Consider the following 18,333-nt stretch of genomic DNA (forward strand, 5'->3'; position numbering starts at 1 on the left):
TACAATGCGTAATTGATTTACTGTCCAGCGAACCAGCGAGACGAAGTGTCTGCCTGGCCAAACAAGTTGAGTTGTTGAGCTGTTTGAGTCAGAACCACCGTCTCCGAAACCGGAACCCACGTTCCGATCTCTCTTTCTGGCAGTACGTCTGCGCACACCAACCTCAAAACACGCCACTGTCACTGCGCTTGTCACACGCTAAGATTGTGCTATAACACATTAAACGCTGATTTTACTCATTGCGCTATTCCATATTTTCTCCTTCTCGTATCATCGTACCGGATTTGCCCCCCCGCAACCCGCAACCGGAATGATCTTCATTAGCCCAGCGTCTGTGATTGTCATTATCAACACTAACAAACGACGACGGCGCAGCGATGGCGTCGTCGTTCGCTAATTGCTCCTACGCGCCCGATCCGAGTGCTGGCGACGCGAACCCATTCAACTACGGCGAGCGCAGTCTGCTGGACGATCGAGACAAACGGTACGTAGCATCCGTTGCTGGCAGTGGCAGTGATCCTCCAGTGCAACTTTCGTTAACACATTTTTCTTTTCCACCTTGCTTCAACGCAGCGGAGTGACGCGTGCATCCAGCCTAGCCCTACCGAACCACACGCTGCTGGATCTGTTGGAGCAGAAGCAGAAACTGTACGACACAATCCACCTAACGCCACCGCCGAAGGGCAATGGTACCCGGCGCCATTCGTCCGATTCGTTCCCGATGATCGAGAATGACAGCTTTCAGATACCGCAGCGACAGAGCAAAAAGTCGGCCCAAGCTTTAACACCCGGCCCGCTAGTTCCACCGCCCGTACCAAAGCGCACCTTTCAGGGTAACTTTCCGCGCAAACCACCGGACGCGTTCGAGGTGCAGAAGCGTGCCTCGCTGCTCGCCCTGGACAGCTATCAGCAGCAGCAGCAGCAACAGCAGCAACAGTTACAGGCACAGCAGCAGCAGGTGCAACAGTTACAGCAGCAACTGCAGCAGCAGCTGCAACATCAACAGCAGCAGCAAGCTCAGCAGCAGCAGCAGCAACAACAAACCTACGCTCAATTTGCCCGCGCCGAGCGCATCTGCAAGTCCGCCTTCGAGGATCAAACGTTCGGCTACTATCCGGCACCGAAAAGTGCGAAAAGTAGTGGTGCGGGCATCGGTACCGGTGGCGGCACCTGTCACAGTGTCAGCGCGACCAGCTTTGACGATCTGGCCGAACCGGATGACTTTGTGCTGTTCAGCAAGAAGATGGCCTCGATCGAGTCGAACCGTTCGTCGAGCGATTCGAACAAATCGCAAACCACCATCGACACCGGGTATGTGTCGGCCAACGAAACCGACCGTTCCATACTGACCGGTGGCAGCTGCTCGTCGGCGAAGGGCGGTGCGTCCTCCTTTCGCAGCCGGTTCTCCTCCGAGGATACGCAGTCCTCGCTGGACAGTTTTCTCTCGTCCGAGCTACACCGTACCGATACGATCGATTCACTACCGTTGAACGATTCGCCCTTTAGTCTGAAGAAGAATGTGTTCAATTTCGATCTGAAAACGTCGCCGCTCATCCGCGGCAGCAGCACCGTTTCGCCGAACTCTATCGACGAAAAGCTGGACAACTGTTCGCCCCGAAGCATCGAGAGCAAGGGCTCCCGGAAGCTACCGACCGTGCCGACGCGCAAGGGTCCCGCCAGTGGTATCGTGATGCAGCCGAAACTTCCACCGCCGGGTAGTGCTAGCGGTGGTAGCAGCAGTCGCATGACACCGCCACTTCCACCGTCACGGTCCCAGCAGGCATTCGAGACACGGAAGCTACAGAAGCTACAGCAAGCTCAGCAGCAGCAGCAGCAGCAACAGCAGCAAACGCAGCTCAACAATGTAGCCTCGGTGCACAAAACGGCGCTGGAAAGTTTGCAGGAGCTGTACAGCAGACCGCTTGGTATACGGCGCAACATACACCGGCCACCACCGCTCAGCCAACAGCAGCAGATGATCGGCGGGGCGAAAGGTTCGATGATTGGCCAACGCCAAGACTCGACCATCTCGAACGACAGCTTCTCCATTACCTCAAGCCCGGGCTTTCACAACAAAGCGATGGAGAGCTCGCTGCTGCAGCAACATACCACTTCCAAGTTTAACCGTTCGACCATACGCGGCAAGGTCACGATGGACACGCCGACTGGCGGTATTGCCGGCCCGAACGCTACACCCAACAATCTGACGGCTATTCTGAACTCGGCAGGAGCTACACCGGGAGGGCCCAGTGTTACTCCTACGTCCATCACCCCGGGATCGGTTACTTCGGCGAACGCCACTGGCGATGGTGTGGGTGGAATCGGTGTTACCGGCAGTACGATGCGATCCGTACCGCCGCGTGTAAGCATGCGACAAGACTCCAGTATATCCAGCGACAGCTTTAGCCAAACGTCTAGCCCCAGCTACAACTCCAAAATCATGGAAGCTCCGCTCCTATCGCACGCCGCCAAGATGCCCAAGGTGTCGAAACCGATCGCGAAGAATCTGGACGAAATTACGAAGGAATCGCCTGCGGACGTGAACGGAACGGCCGCGATCATCAAGAGCGCATCCACCCCGGCCAGCCTGCAGACGATCGTGCGACTGTCCAACGGATCAAACGTTAGTCTACAGCACAAGGTAAGAAGAGGGCGCATGCAGACAGATGATCACCGTACCCAACTAACCACACTTATTTGCAGAAGTTTCAAATTTTAAAAGCACGCAAAAACTCCAACCCCTACGTTACTAGCGGACGGTTAAAGTTCCGCCTTTGCCAGATACTGCTGAATGCCGTCGGTTTGCTAGCGATTGCCGGTGGACTAGCGGCCTACTTCAACGCCTACCCGACGATCAAGTTTGTCAATCAAACCATCACCCGGACGGCCGTTCCACCGTCGTCCCCCGGAGGTGGCAGTGCATCGGCCGGTGCCGGTGTTCTGTCGTCGGTACCATCCTCCGGATCCGGAGTGCCAGCTGCCGGATCACCCGGACGCACATCACTGGATCACACCGGTGGATACCGTGGCGATCGTAATCCAGCACCCGGCGTCTGTCTACCGGTGATCGTGAAGTTCTGCCAGCAGCATCGGGTCCCCTACAACTATACCGTCTTTCCGAACTACATTGGACATTTCGCCCAGCCGGAGGCACAGTCCGTAAGTAGTGTCGCGTGATCGCAACTCCAACCGAACAAACCTCTAACGTAGTGTGTGACGATTTTGCAGGAGATCGATCTCTTCGAAGCGCTGGTCGATGTGCAGTGTTACGAGCTTGTTCCACTGTTCTTATGCTCTCTGTTTGTGCCTAAATGCGGTAATTCCGGTTTAACCGTACCGCCATGTAAAAGTTTGTGTATTGGTAAGTAACTTCCCGAGCCCTGTGCTCTACCATGTGCTTGAGTATGTTTTCCTTTACCAAACCCTCGCAGAAACAATGCGTCGATGCAGCTTCTTCTTCGACGTGTTTGGACTGGAGCTGCCAGAGTATCTGCGCTGCTCTATATTCAACGATGCCGTATCGGATCAGGAGGAGTGCGTTGGGATGGCTGAGTACAAGGAATCGATTATACGATCCCGCCGGCCAATGGTTTGCTCGGGCTTTCTCTGTGACAAGCGACGGTGCATACCGAACGACTGGAAGTGTGACGGACACGTGGACTGTCTGGATCAGACGGATGAGGCACACTGTGACTTCTGCGGAGACGATGCCATCCACTGTGGACAGGGGCAGTGTATGAGCCAAAAGCATGTATGCGATGGTACGGTGAATTGTCCGTACGGACAGGATGAAAGGAATTGCAGTAAGTCCATCATGAGGTGTAAAACCAAGTCAGCCCTGGCCCTCATTCTATTCCATTTTTGTTATACAGTACGACTTAGCGAAAGAAATGGTGATCTCGGCCGTGGCACCTTGGAAGTCTATAAGGCAGACCTGAAACAGTGGGCACCGGCGTGCGTGAAAAACTGGGATCCGGCGACGTCTCCTACCATGATCTGTTCCCTCTTGGGTTACAGCTCGGTCAACTCCAGCCGCACGGCAATGCGAGGTTCGAACCGGACGCTAATCAGCACGAAGGATGCCTCGTCCATGTGGCGTATGTACCAAAAGAAGGACGTTAACCTGATCAAGGAGTTCAATAGCTGTGACATCAACTCACGGTACCCGGTGGCAGAGCTGACGTGTTCTAATTATGGTACGGAAGCTAAAGCTCTCCCGCAAGATGAATGGTTTATGTTGAGTGTACATGCATATCTATCTCCAAACAGAGTGTGGCAAGGTTCGGAACAAAAAGAACTTCAAGGCAACGAAACGGATCGTTGGCGGATTGACATCAAACCCGGGCGACTGGCCATTCGTTGCAGCCATTCTTGGTGGTCCGGAGGAAGTGTTCTACTGTGCCGGTGTACTGATCGCAGACCAGTGGGTCTTGACGGCTTCGCATTGCATCGGCAAGTAAGTATCGTCCCGAAGCGGCATATGCTACTGTGATGTCGAGCAATCGAAAACCCTCACTTTATGACGCTGGTGGTGGCCATGACTTAACGATTTCATATCAATTTGTATGTATTACTCATTAGCCACACGATGCGAAACGTCAACGATTGGACTATTCAGCTGGGCATTACTCGACGGCACTCCCACACCTACTACGGACAGAAGGTGAAGGTCAAGACGGTCATACCACATCCGATGTACAATCTGCACATTCCGCACGACAACGACATTGCGCTGTTCCAGGTAAGAGGAGTGAACTTGACGTATGGCTTTTGGAATACTATTTACCGACTAACCGAACACTGCTTTGCCCATCTCCAGCTTGCCACCAGGGTAGCATTCCACGAGCATCTGCTTCCAGTCTGCCTTCCGCCACCGCACATTCGGGAACTACCGACGGGTATTAACTGCACCGTTGTAGGATGGGGCAAACGGGAAGAGCGTAACTGTAAGTACTGCGTACATTCCGTTCCGTCCAGCAATGAACCGGAGACATTTGACAATAGTTTGCGTTAATTCAACACCTAGGCCACTTGGCCTTGGCCTTTCGTTGCATACTCGATAAGGGCATTATGTTGGAAGGCGTTCTTTCAATTCCAAGTATTTTAATGTGCGTACGATAACACACTGTTTGAGTCGACGTCACTGTACTGATAAGCAAGACCTCGTTCTGATGGTGGTCTTTAGGAAGTTTGTGATCGCGTATCCTATGTAGTGACTCATTCGTTAGAACATAGTCAAGTAACTAGGTCTTGGTCTTAACGAGCAACACAATAATGCGGTCGATAAGGTCAACCGCACTGTGTTCCTAGGACATCTCTAGAATTGTCAGTCCATTATAGACTTTACAAATTTCATGCATTTCCTTTTTGGTCTTCGTGATTTGTGCTGGACAGATTTTGAATGCTTTTCAACTGACACTCTGAAGGGGCAGGCTGGCCCTATCAAGATCAGAACCTCTGGCTTAATCTTCGTCGCCTTGATCCTCAATCCAATATTGAAGGCATAGTAAATAGTTGAATACACACTTTGCACTCCAGCATACTACAAGCACTGGCACCTTTCGTTCCCGTGTTTAGTGACAGCCTTAGTGTCCTAGCCAATGTCCAACTGAACTTTTCAAAATATCTCTTTAACAGCTTTTCAAACGGAAACTTGCGAAAAAAACCCTTGTTTAATGGTATTCCAACTGGTGATGTAACCGCATCAATCGCAGTAACCGCATGTTCCTACCATCCGATAAGACTCCCAATGACTTCCTTTACAGTTGAAGCTTAGTTCTAAGAATCAAAGATGCAATTCGAAGCGACAAGAGAAGCCCCCTTAAGTAACAGCACACAGAACGTACCATGGTGCGCCAGTGTTTCAATGTACAAAGAATATCAGAATGTGTTCTCTCCCGTGAACGTGATCCATAGCTACGGGATAAACCATTAAATCTACTTCCCGACAGGTGGTAAAAGAGTTCGACTAACACAACAAAACCCCAACCCCAGAGTGGTGTGCGTTAGTGGAAAACAACAGACAAAAGAATCAAAGCTAAATATCTTACAGTAAAACCAGTGTGTCCATTGATTGGAAATAGATGAGTGAAATTCAATTTCCGGTAGATACATGAGCATTTGTCGTCTAATACGCCAGGGGGGGGCCATGGTAACGAATTTTAGTTGGACAAGCGGTAATCGCGTAGAATTCCGATAGACCTGACGTTCGGTTTCCTGTAACCTGTGACTCGTTACGTTTGGGGCTCCAACTATTATCGTTTTGAGGGTGGAGTGAAGTACGTTTACTGATTACTTCCACTGCAGCTTTAAAAGCTTTCCAGTTCAGAAATTCTGTATCGAACGAGTGATGAAAAAAGCAAGAGGAATATGAATTCCTTTTCGTTTTTCGTAAGAGATATTAAATGGCTTTCGTCCAGTTATACTCATTCGTATTCTGAAGAAGCTTAGCTGCATGGGTTAGTAATCTCTCTAATTCCTACTCCACTTTCAGCAACTCCAAATGGTGCATCGTACGAACCGACGCTCAACGAAGTCAACGTACCGATCGTAAGTCGGGATGTGTGCATCGATTGGTTGGAATCGTTCAACGTGACCGAGGGCATGATTTGTGCCGGCTATCAAGAAGGTGGCCGGGATGCGTGTCAGGTAAGTGTGGTTTTTCAAACAACTCTTAATTGATGCAACAACAACAGAAAAAAAGATATCGAATTTCGATTTATAAGCATTTCACTAATTCCTACTGCTTATCTCCGGTTACGCGACCACACGACGCACAGGGTGATTCCGGTGGTCCACTGCTGTGTCCGTATCCGAACGAGAAGGACCGCTGGTACGTTGGGGGTATCGTCTCCTGGGGCGTACGGTGTGCCCATCCAAAGCTGCCCGGTGTGTACGCCAACGTGCCCAAATTTATACCATGGATTCTGTCACAAATCAACAATCACTCCGTCTTGCAGACCGATACAATAGGCCGATAAGGGGGACCGGGTGAACCGGATGGTGTTAGGAAAGGTTTTTTTTATTTAGAAATGGGGTACGTGTACACTAGCAAACAGTTTCACGTTGTACAGCCCAGTAGTGCAGTGTTTCTCTAGTGATATTTGAACAATATATGGTTATGGCACACGGGATCTATTTATTTACCACCACTGCTACCACATAACATTCCACATACACTTTTAGTGACGAGAACGATGAACTTATCAAGAAGACTTCCCGGATCCCTCTCGCATGGTCTCGATGTCGCTAGTATGGGACATCCTTTAAGAATCGTGGCGAAAGGTGAGCATGGGGAGGAATGAGAATCGCTTCGGGACAGGAAACACCACCGGAAGCAATGAATCATTCATCTGGCCGGTGGTAGATAGTGTTGCTTTCTTTTGTATGTATGTGTGTGCTCTGTACCCGGTTACGCAACGACAATATCCGGCCAGACGGCTATGGGACGGATGTTCACCGTCAACCATGTCTGTCAATCAGTGTGCCATGCGGAGTGCGCAAAAACACGTACGCGCAAACCCGAATTAATACGAATGCCGAATGAACCGTACTGAAACGAAAACTTTCCCTTCTACATACGGTGCGCATACTAATCTGTTGTTCAAATATCGCTAGCGTAGAACCCTTGTCGTTGTCGTTGGTGTAGCAAGGCCTAGCCACCCACTCCACGAGCCGTACAACATTTTCATACACGAAGGTAAAATAAGGAGTCAATTTTAATAGAAAGGTTGGTAAGGTAACCCAACGAAGCCATAAAAAGAAACCCAATGACAATAACTGTTGGACAATAATAATTGTACGAAATAGCTGCACACGTTAAGACAATGCACAATGTTTGGCGCGGAAGGATAACGATAGTGACACAACGCGCAACTCTCAGCGTACAGAGCTCGATCATATCGGGCGGAGGGGTTTATTTACTGAGGTGCAGGAATGCAGTTGATCCCGACAATAATGCGCAAAGCCCGTTTGGTGATAATACATCTATTTTGATTAGCAGCAGTCAGGTGTGTGAATGGTGACAATAACGAGTAAAACTCGAACTCGAATAATGGAAAATAGGGTATTACGGTAGCATTCGGGGAGGTGAGAACGCACAACGCCCCAGTAGATTGTATTGTAACACACAACACTTTAAAGTTTAATACCCCAACCAGAGGAAGCGATACTAAGCGAGTGCTGTCCTTATATTTATTGGTGTACTGTTAGCTTCGGTTGTGGAAAACGCGTTAAACAATAGTTAAACAGCAGACGGGGTTCCATTTTAGTGGGGCCCCACTTTTTGCATGGATTTTAATGCCGTGGAATGGATTACCTAACCGGCAGGGACACGGAATGAGGCACGGGTGAGGCAAACCAATACAAACACCCACAATGTTACGCTAGCAAAGAAATCGTTTATATTCTATACAATCATACACAAACAGCAGTAAATAGAAACATTTTGGCACATAATGCAAACACACACACCTATATTACCACATTAGCCTGTACAATGGTAAATTATATTGATCAGAACTATTATTATCGTTACGATTACCGCAAGACAAGGTAAAGCCCCATTACTAGAGCTATCGACTGTTGATGCATTTGGATGAGAATTTAAGGGAAAACTGTAATGGTAAGGGGTAGGAATGGAAACAAAAAATGGCCACTATTTATTCCACGGCACGACGCTCAGCAAGTTGTCTGTAGGTTTGCTTTGTAGGGCGTTGCGCCATTCGCACGGTTTACGCACATGCAATTAGTTATCGACATGGCTGAATGGTGTATTTTTAAAAACGAAATAAGTTTAATGGTTATCCGAGCAGATCGATGTGCAGATATGCGTTGCTTTAAAGGATGGAGAGGATTGTTTTGCTGGACATTCCAGTTTTACACGGGATGGGCTAGACTAATAGTGAAGGAATGGCCACAGCACCATTTTGTATGTTGTACTGATAAGTGTGTTGCAATAGTTGTGAATTTCTGGCTCATGAAACGAACCTTTATTAGAACGGCAAATGATTTTGGTTTCCCTTTTTTCCTGTTTGAGGTAATTTTTTCCCCACGCAATGTATTCGAACGACTGGTGATGTTTTACTGTTCCGCTAACCAATGGACAATACATATTTTTAAAACATCGTGCTACTGTTATCAACAAACCAAATTTCAATGTTAGGAAGACGCGTTCTACAACACGATACTATGCGGAAGATATATTTAAAACAAATGGTGGAGAAATATTGTTTTTTCGCATTACAAAACACACATCCGCCAGTGCGCAGGGACAATAAACACATCCTAGACAGTAGGGTATTTATGGATCGAATGCATTTAAACATGCAACACACCACAACCGAGCCCAAGTTCAAGCAGTATTTCCGCCAAAGCGATCCGTTTTGCTGTTTGGTTTATGTTTTGTTCGTAAGCGTAATATAAATGTGAACAATGATGGAATATCGTAAGAAATTTGCACATGTTACCATGGTAATGTTGTCGCCTAGTGATGAAGACTCATTTTTTACCCGTATATACTCTCCGTGGGCATGGGCACGAACCTGGCAAATGGGAATCGCCATGCGACAGGCATGACGTAGCGTGTGTTATAGTTGTGCTTTTCCTCGAAGCAAGCTTTTGTGTAGAAGGATACGATAGTAACCCCCGGTACCGGCTTGGTAATCTCCTCACCGAAACACACGCGCAACTTAGTCTGAATGTATGCAAAATGGATGTGTAAGCTGTATGTGTGTGCGTGCGTAAGTCGCTTAGAATTATGTACAAATTTGAATAAACCATATCCGTGTAAGCACGTGGTAGCTTTAGACACAACAAGGTAAATGAAAAACCAGGCAGGAAATGAAGGGAAAACACCCGTCACGATTTTGTAGCGAGTGATATTGGCGAAACAAAACCACACACAGTAGACCTTTTATCAAACACTGAATGATAGAACTTTATCGTATAATATTAGCTGCAACTTAATGGCACTTAGAACCCAACGTAAAACCCCCTCTAAAAACAAACTGTAAGAATAATACGCACACGCTACGGTGTGCTAGGATATTATTACATTAGGAAAGCTCAACGTGCATAGTGGCTCATTAAACGAGTGAAACACATCAGTGGCGTTCCCATGGCGACTAGAGTGAGTTCTCACTTGCGCAATCATTTCTCCATTTTTATACACGCACAACCAAACAACCCATTCGCATACCAACCTTCATAAAGATTATAACAATTCAACACACACAACCCCAAGAGGGAAGGTCATTGTTTTTAAAGAATCTTACACAAACTGCAAGGAAAACGGGAATGATTTTTGATCATATTTTACATACTTCCTTACTTTCGCGGGGCTACAACCGTTTCTTGGTCGCGACTTGAATTAGGAGTTTCCTAAATCGCTAAAGGTCGAGTGCCATCGTCTGCCAATCTCAGATTGGACCTTCAACGCCTCCTCTGTCTATGTGGATGATCTAAAAGCGTGCTACGGGCTGGATCGTCAGGTGTCATTGTAATGACATGACCATCCCATCGGAACAAGCTGAATCTAATTCGCTGTACATTAGTGAGCTTAAGTCGGCTAGTCACGACAGATGTTTTGAGAAGAGAAGTTTCCTCACACTAAAGAAAGACCTGTTGGTTGCCAGCACTCTCCCAGCGCGTATCTCAACTTCAATGCCATTGTCGGACCTGTCCTTTAACTCGCTGACTTTGGTTAATTTTGGACGATGTCTAAAGTACTTCAACCTATCTGTGTACGTCTCCCTTGTGTGAGTCAACAGATTTTATACTAAGGCCACTGGTGGTATTCGATTCTCTAGCAAGAATTAGCTATGTAGATGAGATAGAAACCAATGGTGTCTATGTGATCAGCTAACGTTAAGTTGAAGAACAGACAAGTTAGCCCATCTCCTTGGCGCAGACACTTGATGGTAACAAACTGAAAATCTTCTGATCGTCGTCACCTGACCTGAGTCGTTGATCTTTCGTATGAGTCTGGTAAATTTGGCCGGGATTTCTAGAAAGAACTAATTGCGTCGTAACTTTTTTACCTTGAAATCATTAAAGAGATGGAAAGGGTGATGCTGTTGGTCCGCTATTTTCTTAGCATCTGTGGCATGGTGAAGATCTGATCAGCGGTTGAACAAACTTTTATGTGTAGTCTCTTATTTTTTTAGAACAAAAGTACTAAAAACCATATGTGGAATGAAAGGTATATCGTAGTAACAGAGGTAGTTGCTATTTATCCGTTAACACCTGCACTACTCACAGTGCACTCGTATACACACATGCACGCGTACAGACACACGTACAACATATCTTTACGTGGATCAAAACACCACTTCTCCTGTTTACACTTTACAGCACCCACCAACGCGTTTTAGGCTATTGGTGGTTGAAAGTATAACTAACCTTTTAAAACGTTCATACACAGAGCAGCTCCCCACTTAGCCGAGGGACAATGTAATGGCTTCCAGTTTTTCGGTTTAATTGACTGGGTGAAAGTGACAGTGTGTGGACATGTTTGAATGCGTTTCAGCGCGTTCTCATTTCATTCGTTCTATCAATGTTAGCCAAAAGCAAACTACTGAATGGCAGGGTAGATCGATGAACAATAAACATATTACGCTCACAGAGAAGAATAATGACAATAATGCGCAGAGTAAAACAAACCAAACTACAGTAAAAGCTAGATCGTTAATTGTTTTTTTATAACCATGTTAAAATTCGTTTTCTGTGTTACTTCAAATGAATGTCAAAAATACAAATCTTGCTTCAAACGCTGGGGTATTTTTTTAGCCATAAGAAAACAAGAGTGCTTAAACGACAAATGTTTTACAAACAAAACAAAAACCAAACAATTAACCATTTTAAATAAGTATAACAAAACACAGATGGAAAAATAGTAATATCACTAAAAATACATACATATATATATATATGCGTGGGTTTCAGCTTTAACTATGTCATAGAGCAGTTTGTGCAAGTGAACAAAACAAGATGGGAAAAATCACACACTCAAGCCAACCGAATTCCGGTTGACTGTTTGTAAGAATGTACATCGCCTGCCCGAAGACTACAAACAAAACAATGCACCTACATCAAAATACAATAGTAATGTAATAGCATGGTGAAACAATCTAGGATTTATGTTTCATGTTTAAACAAAAGTTTTAAGCAAAGATCATTCAGTAAGAACGCCCTATAGGTACATATCAATGTAAAACACTCACACATCGCCACTACGTACGTAGTTTGTATTGTACAAAACAGAAAAAAGGGAATCACAGATAAAAATGAAGCTTTTCGTTTCACTTCCATCTTAACATAAAGAAAATCCCACAAAACGATGGTACAGTGTGTGCAAGGCGGGGGACAAAACCCGCAAATCCCGAAACATACTAAAAATACAATTGGTAAATTAGTAAGCAGGTTTTTTGGCAAAACGTATAAACGGTATGTAAGTAGATACGGTAGTGTTAAATATTACTACTATACCAACACTTCCTTGTCCTAAGAAGCTAGCTAAAGTAAAGGAAGGAAACAACAAAACAAAACCCAAAACCCAAAACACACGCACACACTAACTATTCACGCGAATCAAATAGAGAGAAAAGAAAATGATAGATTTTATGTATTTCTTCATATACAGAGAGACAAGCATATCTTTTTAATACAAGTTTAAAAACTAAACCATATATATATATACATATATAGAAGGAGAGAGAGAGAGATAAAAAGAGAGAAAACAAAGAAATATTCCCCAAGCAAGTAAACAATTACATACAAACAAAAGAACAAATTCCCGGCGGGAGCTTCACTGTGTAGCGAGATGGTTCCTCATATAACCATTGTGGAGCATAGGCATAAAAGAAAATATATATATACTTATACATACATATATCACTGTCCTATATAGGAGGTTGATTAGGATCTGAATGAAATTAAAAAAAAAACACACACACAGCAAATGTTCCATAAAAATTATCGTATATATCTGTCATACAGAGCAAATGGAAGCTGTAGAAGGTACTTTACCCGTTAGGAAGAAACGACACTACCCCCCCGTCGAGTGTGCAGTTTGAGAGCGACTAATTGAACGACACTTAAACCGCACCCGTAAGGTTATGTTCATACATTAGATATTGTACCTTTTACACTAGAATGGAGGGTTTGAAAACAACTTTTGCTACAGCACATTATTTGGCAGCACAGCACAGCAAGTAAACGCATCAAACCAGTGTCATTAGTGTCGTGTTCAAGTTTAGGGACAAGCCCCAAAAGAGGCCACAGCGATGTTTTGCACAATGGTACAGCTTACAACAGGCTTCAATTAAGCGATAGAATGCTTCATTATTGTAACAGTGTTGTACATATTTGTTGGGCTTAAGTATAAAACAAAACATATAGTAGCAGCAACGGCAAACCCAACCACTATCAAACAGTTCAAGCTCCCGCGACGAACAGGAGCCAGCAGTTCCGTTCCGGTTGTTAGTAGCAGTTTTTTTTTCTTGCTTTGCTAGTATACACCTGGGCCACTGTTTCCCAAACGGGAAATCATTATCAGTGTGTGAGTGAGCATATGCTTTGTTGTTAGATTGCAACGATCAGTTTTGTGTTATTAGTACAACCCATGCGTACAACCATTTACTAACTGTGTACTAAGTGTGTACTAAACTCGGACAAACCCACTAGAACTTACTAGTAGAGTTGGTTTCGTTCAAACTAATGTAAGATAAAAATGGTGAAGACACACACATAGCCGCAAAACAAAACAGGTTTTCATTATAAAATCAAACACATACACACGGCGAGTACCGGAGGAAGGAATATAAACAGTGGGAAATGGGAAATTACTAGCAAAAGAGGTACACACGGAGGTTAGATCGATTGTGGAGGCTTTAGAAACAGGGATAATGTTGTAAAGGAAAAGAACTAATCAGCGCACTCATATAATAGAAAACATTTGTGTGTGTCCCCCGCTGGATGATGAATTGCGTTTATTCCGTATACTTTCTCTTTAGGCAAGCAGGGAGTAGGTAGAGGAGAAAAGGCTTATGTGTACTAAATTGCCCTTATTTTTATACCACTCTTGTGTATGTGTTCGTGTGCGTGTGTGTGCGTTAAATGTTTGTTCACCTACTCTTAAAGTACCGTGTCAATTCTAGAGTGTGTTGCAGGACACTCCTACAGCAACCCTCGGCTGGACCTCGCGGAGTCATCAACCCGCCGGCATGGGAAAAACAGTTTAGACAGTTTGGGGTTTGATTTTTTGGTTGTAGCATGAAATGTTTTCTGTGTGAGAAAGTAAGCTTGGCTGGGATAGAAAATAGAACGATAGGAGGGAGTACCGTGTGTGCTACAGGGCACACGTGGGAAGCGAATGATCAACGGACAGCCGAGGGTTGGAGCATCCCTATAACGTCTTATGTACGAACCACGAGGTTTTCAAACTTTATCATAGACGAGTGAAAGGACAATAAATCAATTATCAAACACATTGCCGTTTACCAGATGCCCACCAAACCGGGCACGCGGGGTTGGCATTCAATTGCAACACGTGTAGTTACAATCATGAATTAAACCAGTAGAGCAACCAATTCAATCCACTCTATGTTGAGGCAAACACATACGCTGGTTGATGATCGGTGTGAAATGTAGGGTACAGGAAGAATTAGCTGCAAAAAGGCAGCGTAATGGATGGACATCCTCCCAAGGAGTGTGTTGTTTAGAGGCTGGACAGGCCTACCACTAGCGGTTGGTTTTACGCCACAGTAACAAATTAAAACTAGAATGGATTATAGAATATGGGAAGCAGCCACCGGCAAATACCGTCACATCCCTACTTGTATTTCAAATGAGCAGGAGAGTAAGGCGCACAGGGCAGGGAACGGCAGGAGCTCAATGTGTACTGCCCTTACCTGTAAATGTGTGCGTGTTGCCAAAACCGAGAAGCAAAAGAGCTCCCCCCCCCCAAAAGCAGTATTTTACCGCTTTACCTAACCTCCGCAAAGTGAGAATGTAACTTACCGCTATTGGAACGCAGACGGATACACACTAGAGTCGCTACTTGTATACAAAACTAAACGCCCAGAGGAAGGAAGCAAACAAAAACTTAGGCGATCACAAACGATGTATGTAATGTTTAAAACAAAAAGCCATCTGAAGAAAAAAAAAACTAACAAATGTGCAATGACAATAGACACTGAAACAATTGAAACAACAACTAATGAAAATAAAATTGTAGAACGCTTTTTATGTAAGAAAACGGATCGTGTGTGCGTCCAATGCTTTCACAGCACATGTCCGAACTAGTGATGAGTCTTCTTCTTCTTGGCCCGCTCACAATTGAGCACGTCGTACTGACATGGCTAGGTCACCAATCCGTTTCCAGAAAACTCGGTCCAGGGCTGCATTCCTCCACCCCCGGCTGCACCCGATCTCCGACAGGTCTTACTCCACTTGATCCAGCCAACGAACTCGCTGCGCTCCTCTGCGCCTCGTGCCGAACGGGTCACTGGCGAGCACCGTCCTGGTGGGGCATGAGTCCGGCATCCTCATCACGTGCCCCAGTTATCGTATCCTTCCGGCCTTAGCCACCGTTAGGATGTCTGCTCCGCCAAACAGCTCAGATAGCTCGTGGTTCATTCTCCTTCTCCACACTCTCTGCTCAAAAATACCGCCAAAGATAGTCCGTAGCACTCGCCGCTCGAAAATGGCGAGAGCGTTGGCGTCCTCCGCCCGCATTGTCCGTGTATCAGTGTGCGGTATATCGTGCATTTCGTGTGTTGCTGGAGCCTTCTGGATCGCAGGAGTTTGTGGAGCCCGTAGTATGCACGATTTCCCTGAACAATGCGGCTTCGGATTTCGCTGCTTACGTTGTTGTCCGAAATTACGATCGTGCCAAGGTAGCACGATCTCCTCTACCACCTCGAGATCGTCGCCGTCAACCGATACTCTGCTTCCGAGTCGGGTTCTATCACGATCAGAGCCCCCGGCAAGCAGGTACTTTGTCTTCGTCGCATTGATCCGCAATCCAATCCTAGCGGCCTCGCACACCGCCGCAGATGTCCGTCCGATGATGTCGATATCATCCGCGAAGCCTAGGAATTGGAGAGACCGGGTAAAAATCGTGCCCCTGATGTCGAAGCCCGCGCCCGCGTCGAATCTTCTTGAGTGATGAGTGAGTGAGTTAAATCACTCACCTCATGATTGGGTTAATTCAACGCCGTGACCCAATAAGTGTTAGGGGAGCAAAACAAAAGACAATAAAAGTTAAACATCCGAAACGAACAGAAAGGTATGGCATCAGAGAATAACTATCCAAAAGGAGTGAGAATTTTCTCTTAATTATAACTCACTCACTCCGATTTAATTCAGCTGAGTAAGCCAACGAGTGATTATTCGCTGTCGAACTTGTGGCTAACTTATCATTCGCTTTTTACCAATACAATAACCGACAAAACATTATGATCGCCCTCTAATAATATCCTCCATCGGTTGGAATGCTTACATAAACGTGGATGAATTATGATATTAACGTTTGTAAGTTGACAGCTGATCGCATTTGTGCATGAGCTAGGAATGAATTTGCATTCCTTGTTGTGGAATTTGTCGCCATAGTGATATGTTGTGGGCGAAAGCAGATCGCCAAAATATACTACAAACCGAGCCCAAGCAAAATATTGGTACTAAAATCGTGGGTGTGGGTGTATAACGATCACGGTTATACATATCCGAAACTAAAAAGCAACTTGCAGATCGTTGCTATCATTCCACCGTAGCTCAGCATAAGCTTATTAAAGTTTGCGTTAGTGCATGCGGGGACATCCTCGCAAATCAAATTAATGTGTAACATTAATACTGGTTTTACTACAAGACATACATAAGTGATGCGGAGTCGTGATGAACCATGCTGACCCATGCCCACGCAAAGAATGCTATTTTGACATGGTCGCTTATCCATATCAGTGTCAATTTAATTTGCCAGAACAGCAACAGCTGGATCAGAAGGCTTACAAATTTTACTTTCCGATTAAAAACGTTACTGAGCAGTCAGGTGCACAGTCCGGACATCACGCAGTGGTGTTTCAATACAATAATAGAGCAATCCATTTGCAGCTCACATAAGTGTTCCTAATATTTTGCCCAACACTGTATCCCAGCTGATACACACGATATAGGTGTATTGCGTAGGTTGCAACGCATTCAAAGGATGTTTCTGTGAATATCCAAAAGCGATCGCCTAGATCTGGGGTCTCCAAACTTTTTAGTTATCGGTCCACATTGGTTGAAACTACCGTAGTTGGGGGCCATTTACACAGAGGCCGGAGGCTCTCGAAGGCCGCGGTTTGGAGACCCCTGGTCTAGATTTTTGTGGAAAAGTTAAGGCTCAGTTCTGGACTGCACTGTGCGTCTTCCATACGCTGCACTGATAGGGGTATTCAGCAATACGTTATTAAGATCACAAAGTAGCCAGTCATTAGGCAATGCAGGCCGACTGAAACAAACGGTGTGGTTGCGATCGTGCTTTCTTTGCTTTTTGCAATAAGGACACGCTCTTGCGATTAACCTGTTTGCACACGGTTGTCTCGAACGATTTATTCTACACCCAGTAATGATACATTTGCACTTCTTCTTGCCACTGCTCAGGAAACTTTCTATTTATCCGAAATAGATTCGAGACCCTAGAATTATGAAGAAAGTGAAACAATTAAGGATTGCCTTTTGACACGGCCAGGAATTGAACAGTTTAAAACCTTACGTTGCCCTTGTACGGGTTGCCGGTCAATCGCATGTCCCTGGTGTACATGATACGTTCCCATCTTTCATCCGTATTACGCCGGTACGCCTGCATAAAAATGAGGTAAATATTAATCATTTTCCTGTCCCAAAGAATCTATCTGCATCGTCTACGATGATTCCGCGTATCGGTTGGTTATGTAAAGTCCAACAACAAACACACCGCTGTGTACGGCTAAAACCAAACTGCCGACATCCACACACGGCGCACGTTTTACTTACATTATCCAGTGTTAGCTTGTGCAGTCCGTACAGGGCAAACCCGGGCACGGACAATACGGTCGCAATTATTCCAAACGAGGGTAAAATTTCGAACCACATTTTGTGTTTTGATTGCAAAACTTACACCAAAACTTCCCAACCACCGAGCTCGCGCAAAGGGGAAATGTTTTCTTCACAGCTGTCAAAATGACACTGTGCCCAAGGTGCTTAGAGAAATCTTTGCAAACCCAGGGTACAAAAATGCTGCATGGCAGCCATTCGCCATGCTGCAACAGGCAATCGAAAACCCAGAGCACATACCTTATTTAAAGACTAACAAGC

The 18,333-nt window shown here is 45.6% G+C and overlaps 2 protein-coding genes across 2 annotated transcripts; one reads left to right on the plus strand and one right to left on the minus strand.

The window, feature by feature from the left end:
• Positions 1–377: 377 nt before the first annotated feature.
• LOC128304263 (uncharacterized) lies at positions 378–6,980 on the plus strand. Its single transcript, XM_053041422.1, has 11 exons — positions 378–484; positions 574–2,641; positions 2,704–3,159; positions 3,229–3,361; positions 3,432–3,803; positions 3,873–4,196; positions 4,270–4,456; positions 4,582–4,741; positions 4,820–4,946; positions 6,494–6,648; positions 6,780–6,980. The coding sequence occupies exons 1-11, from the start codon at positions 378–380 to the stop codon at positions 6,978–6,980; spliced, it is 4,290 nt and encodes a 1,429-aa protein (XP_052897382.1).
• A 10,568-nt stretch (positions 6,981–17,548) lies between these two features.
• LOC128304400 (uncharacterized) lies at positions 17,549–18,178 on the minus strand. The gene is made up of 3 exons (XM_053041587.1): positions 18,013–18,178; positions 17,753–17,839; positions 17,549–17,675 (listed from the first exon to the last, which is right to left on the minus strand). The coding sequence occupies exons 1-3, from the start codon at positions 18,109–18,111 to the stop codon at positions 17,649–17,651; spliced, it is 213 nt and encodes a 70-aa protein (XP_052897547.1). The 5' UTR covers positions 18,112–18,178; the 3' UTR covers positions 17,549–17,648.
• Positions 18,179–18,333: the final 155 nt, after the last annotated feature.

The sequence above is a fragment of the Anopheles moucheti genome, chromosome 3, assembly GCF_943734755.1.
Source record: "Anopheles moucheti chromosome 3, idAnoMoucSN_F20_07, whole genome shotgun sequence".
Lineage (NCBI taxonomy): Eukaryota > Metazoa > Arthropoda > Insecta > Diptera > Culicidae > Anopheles > Anopheles moucheti.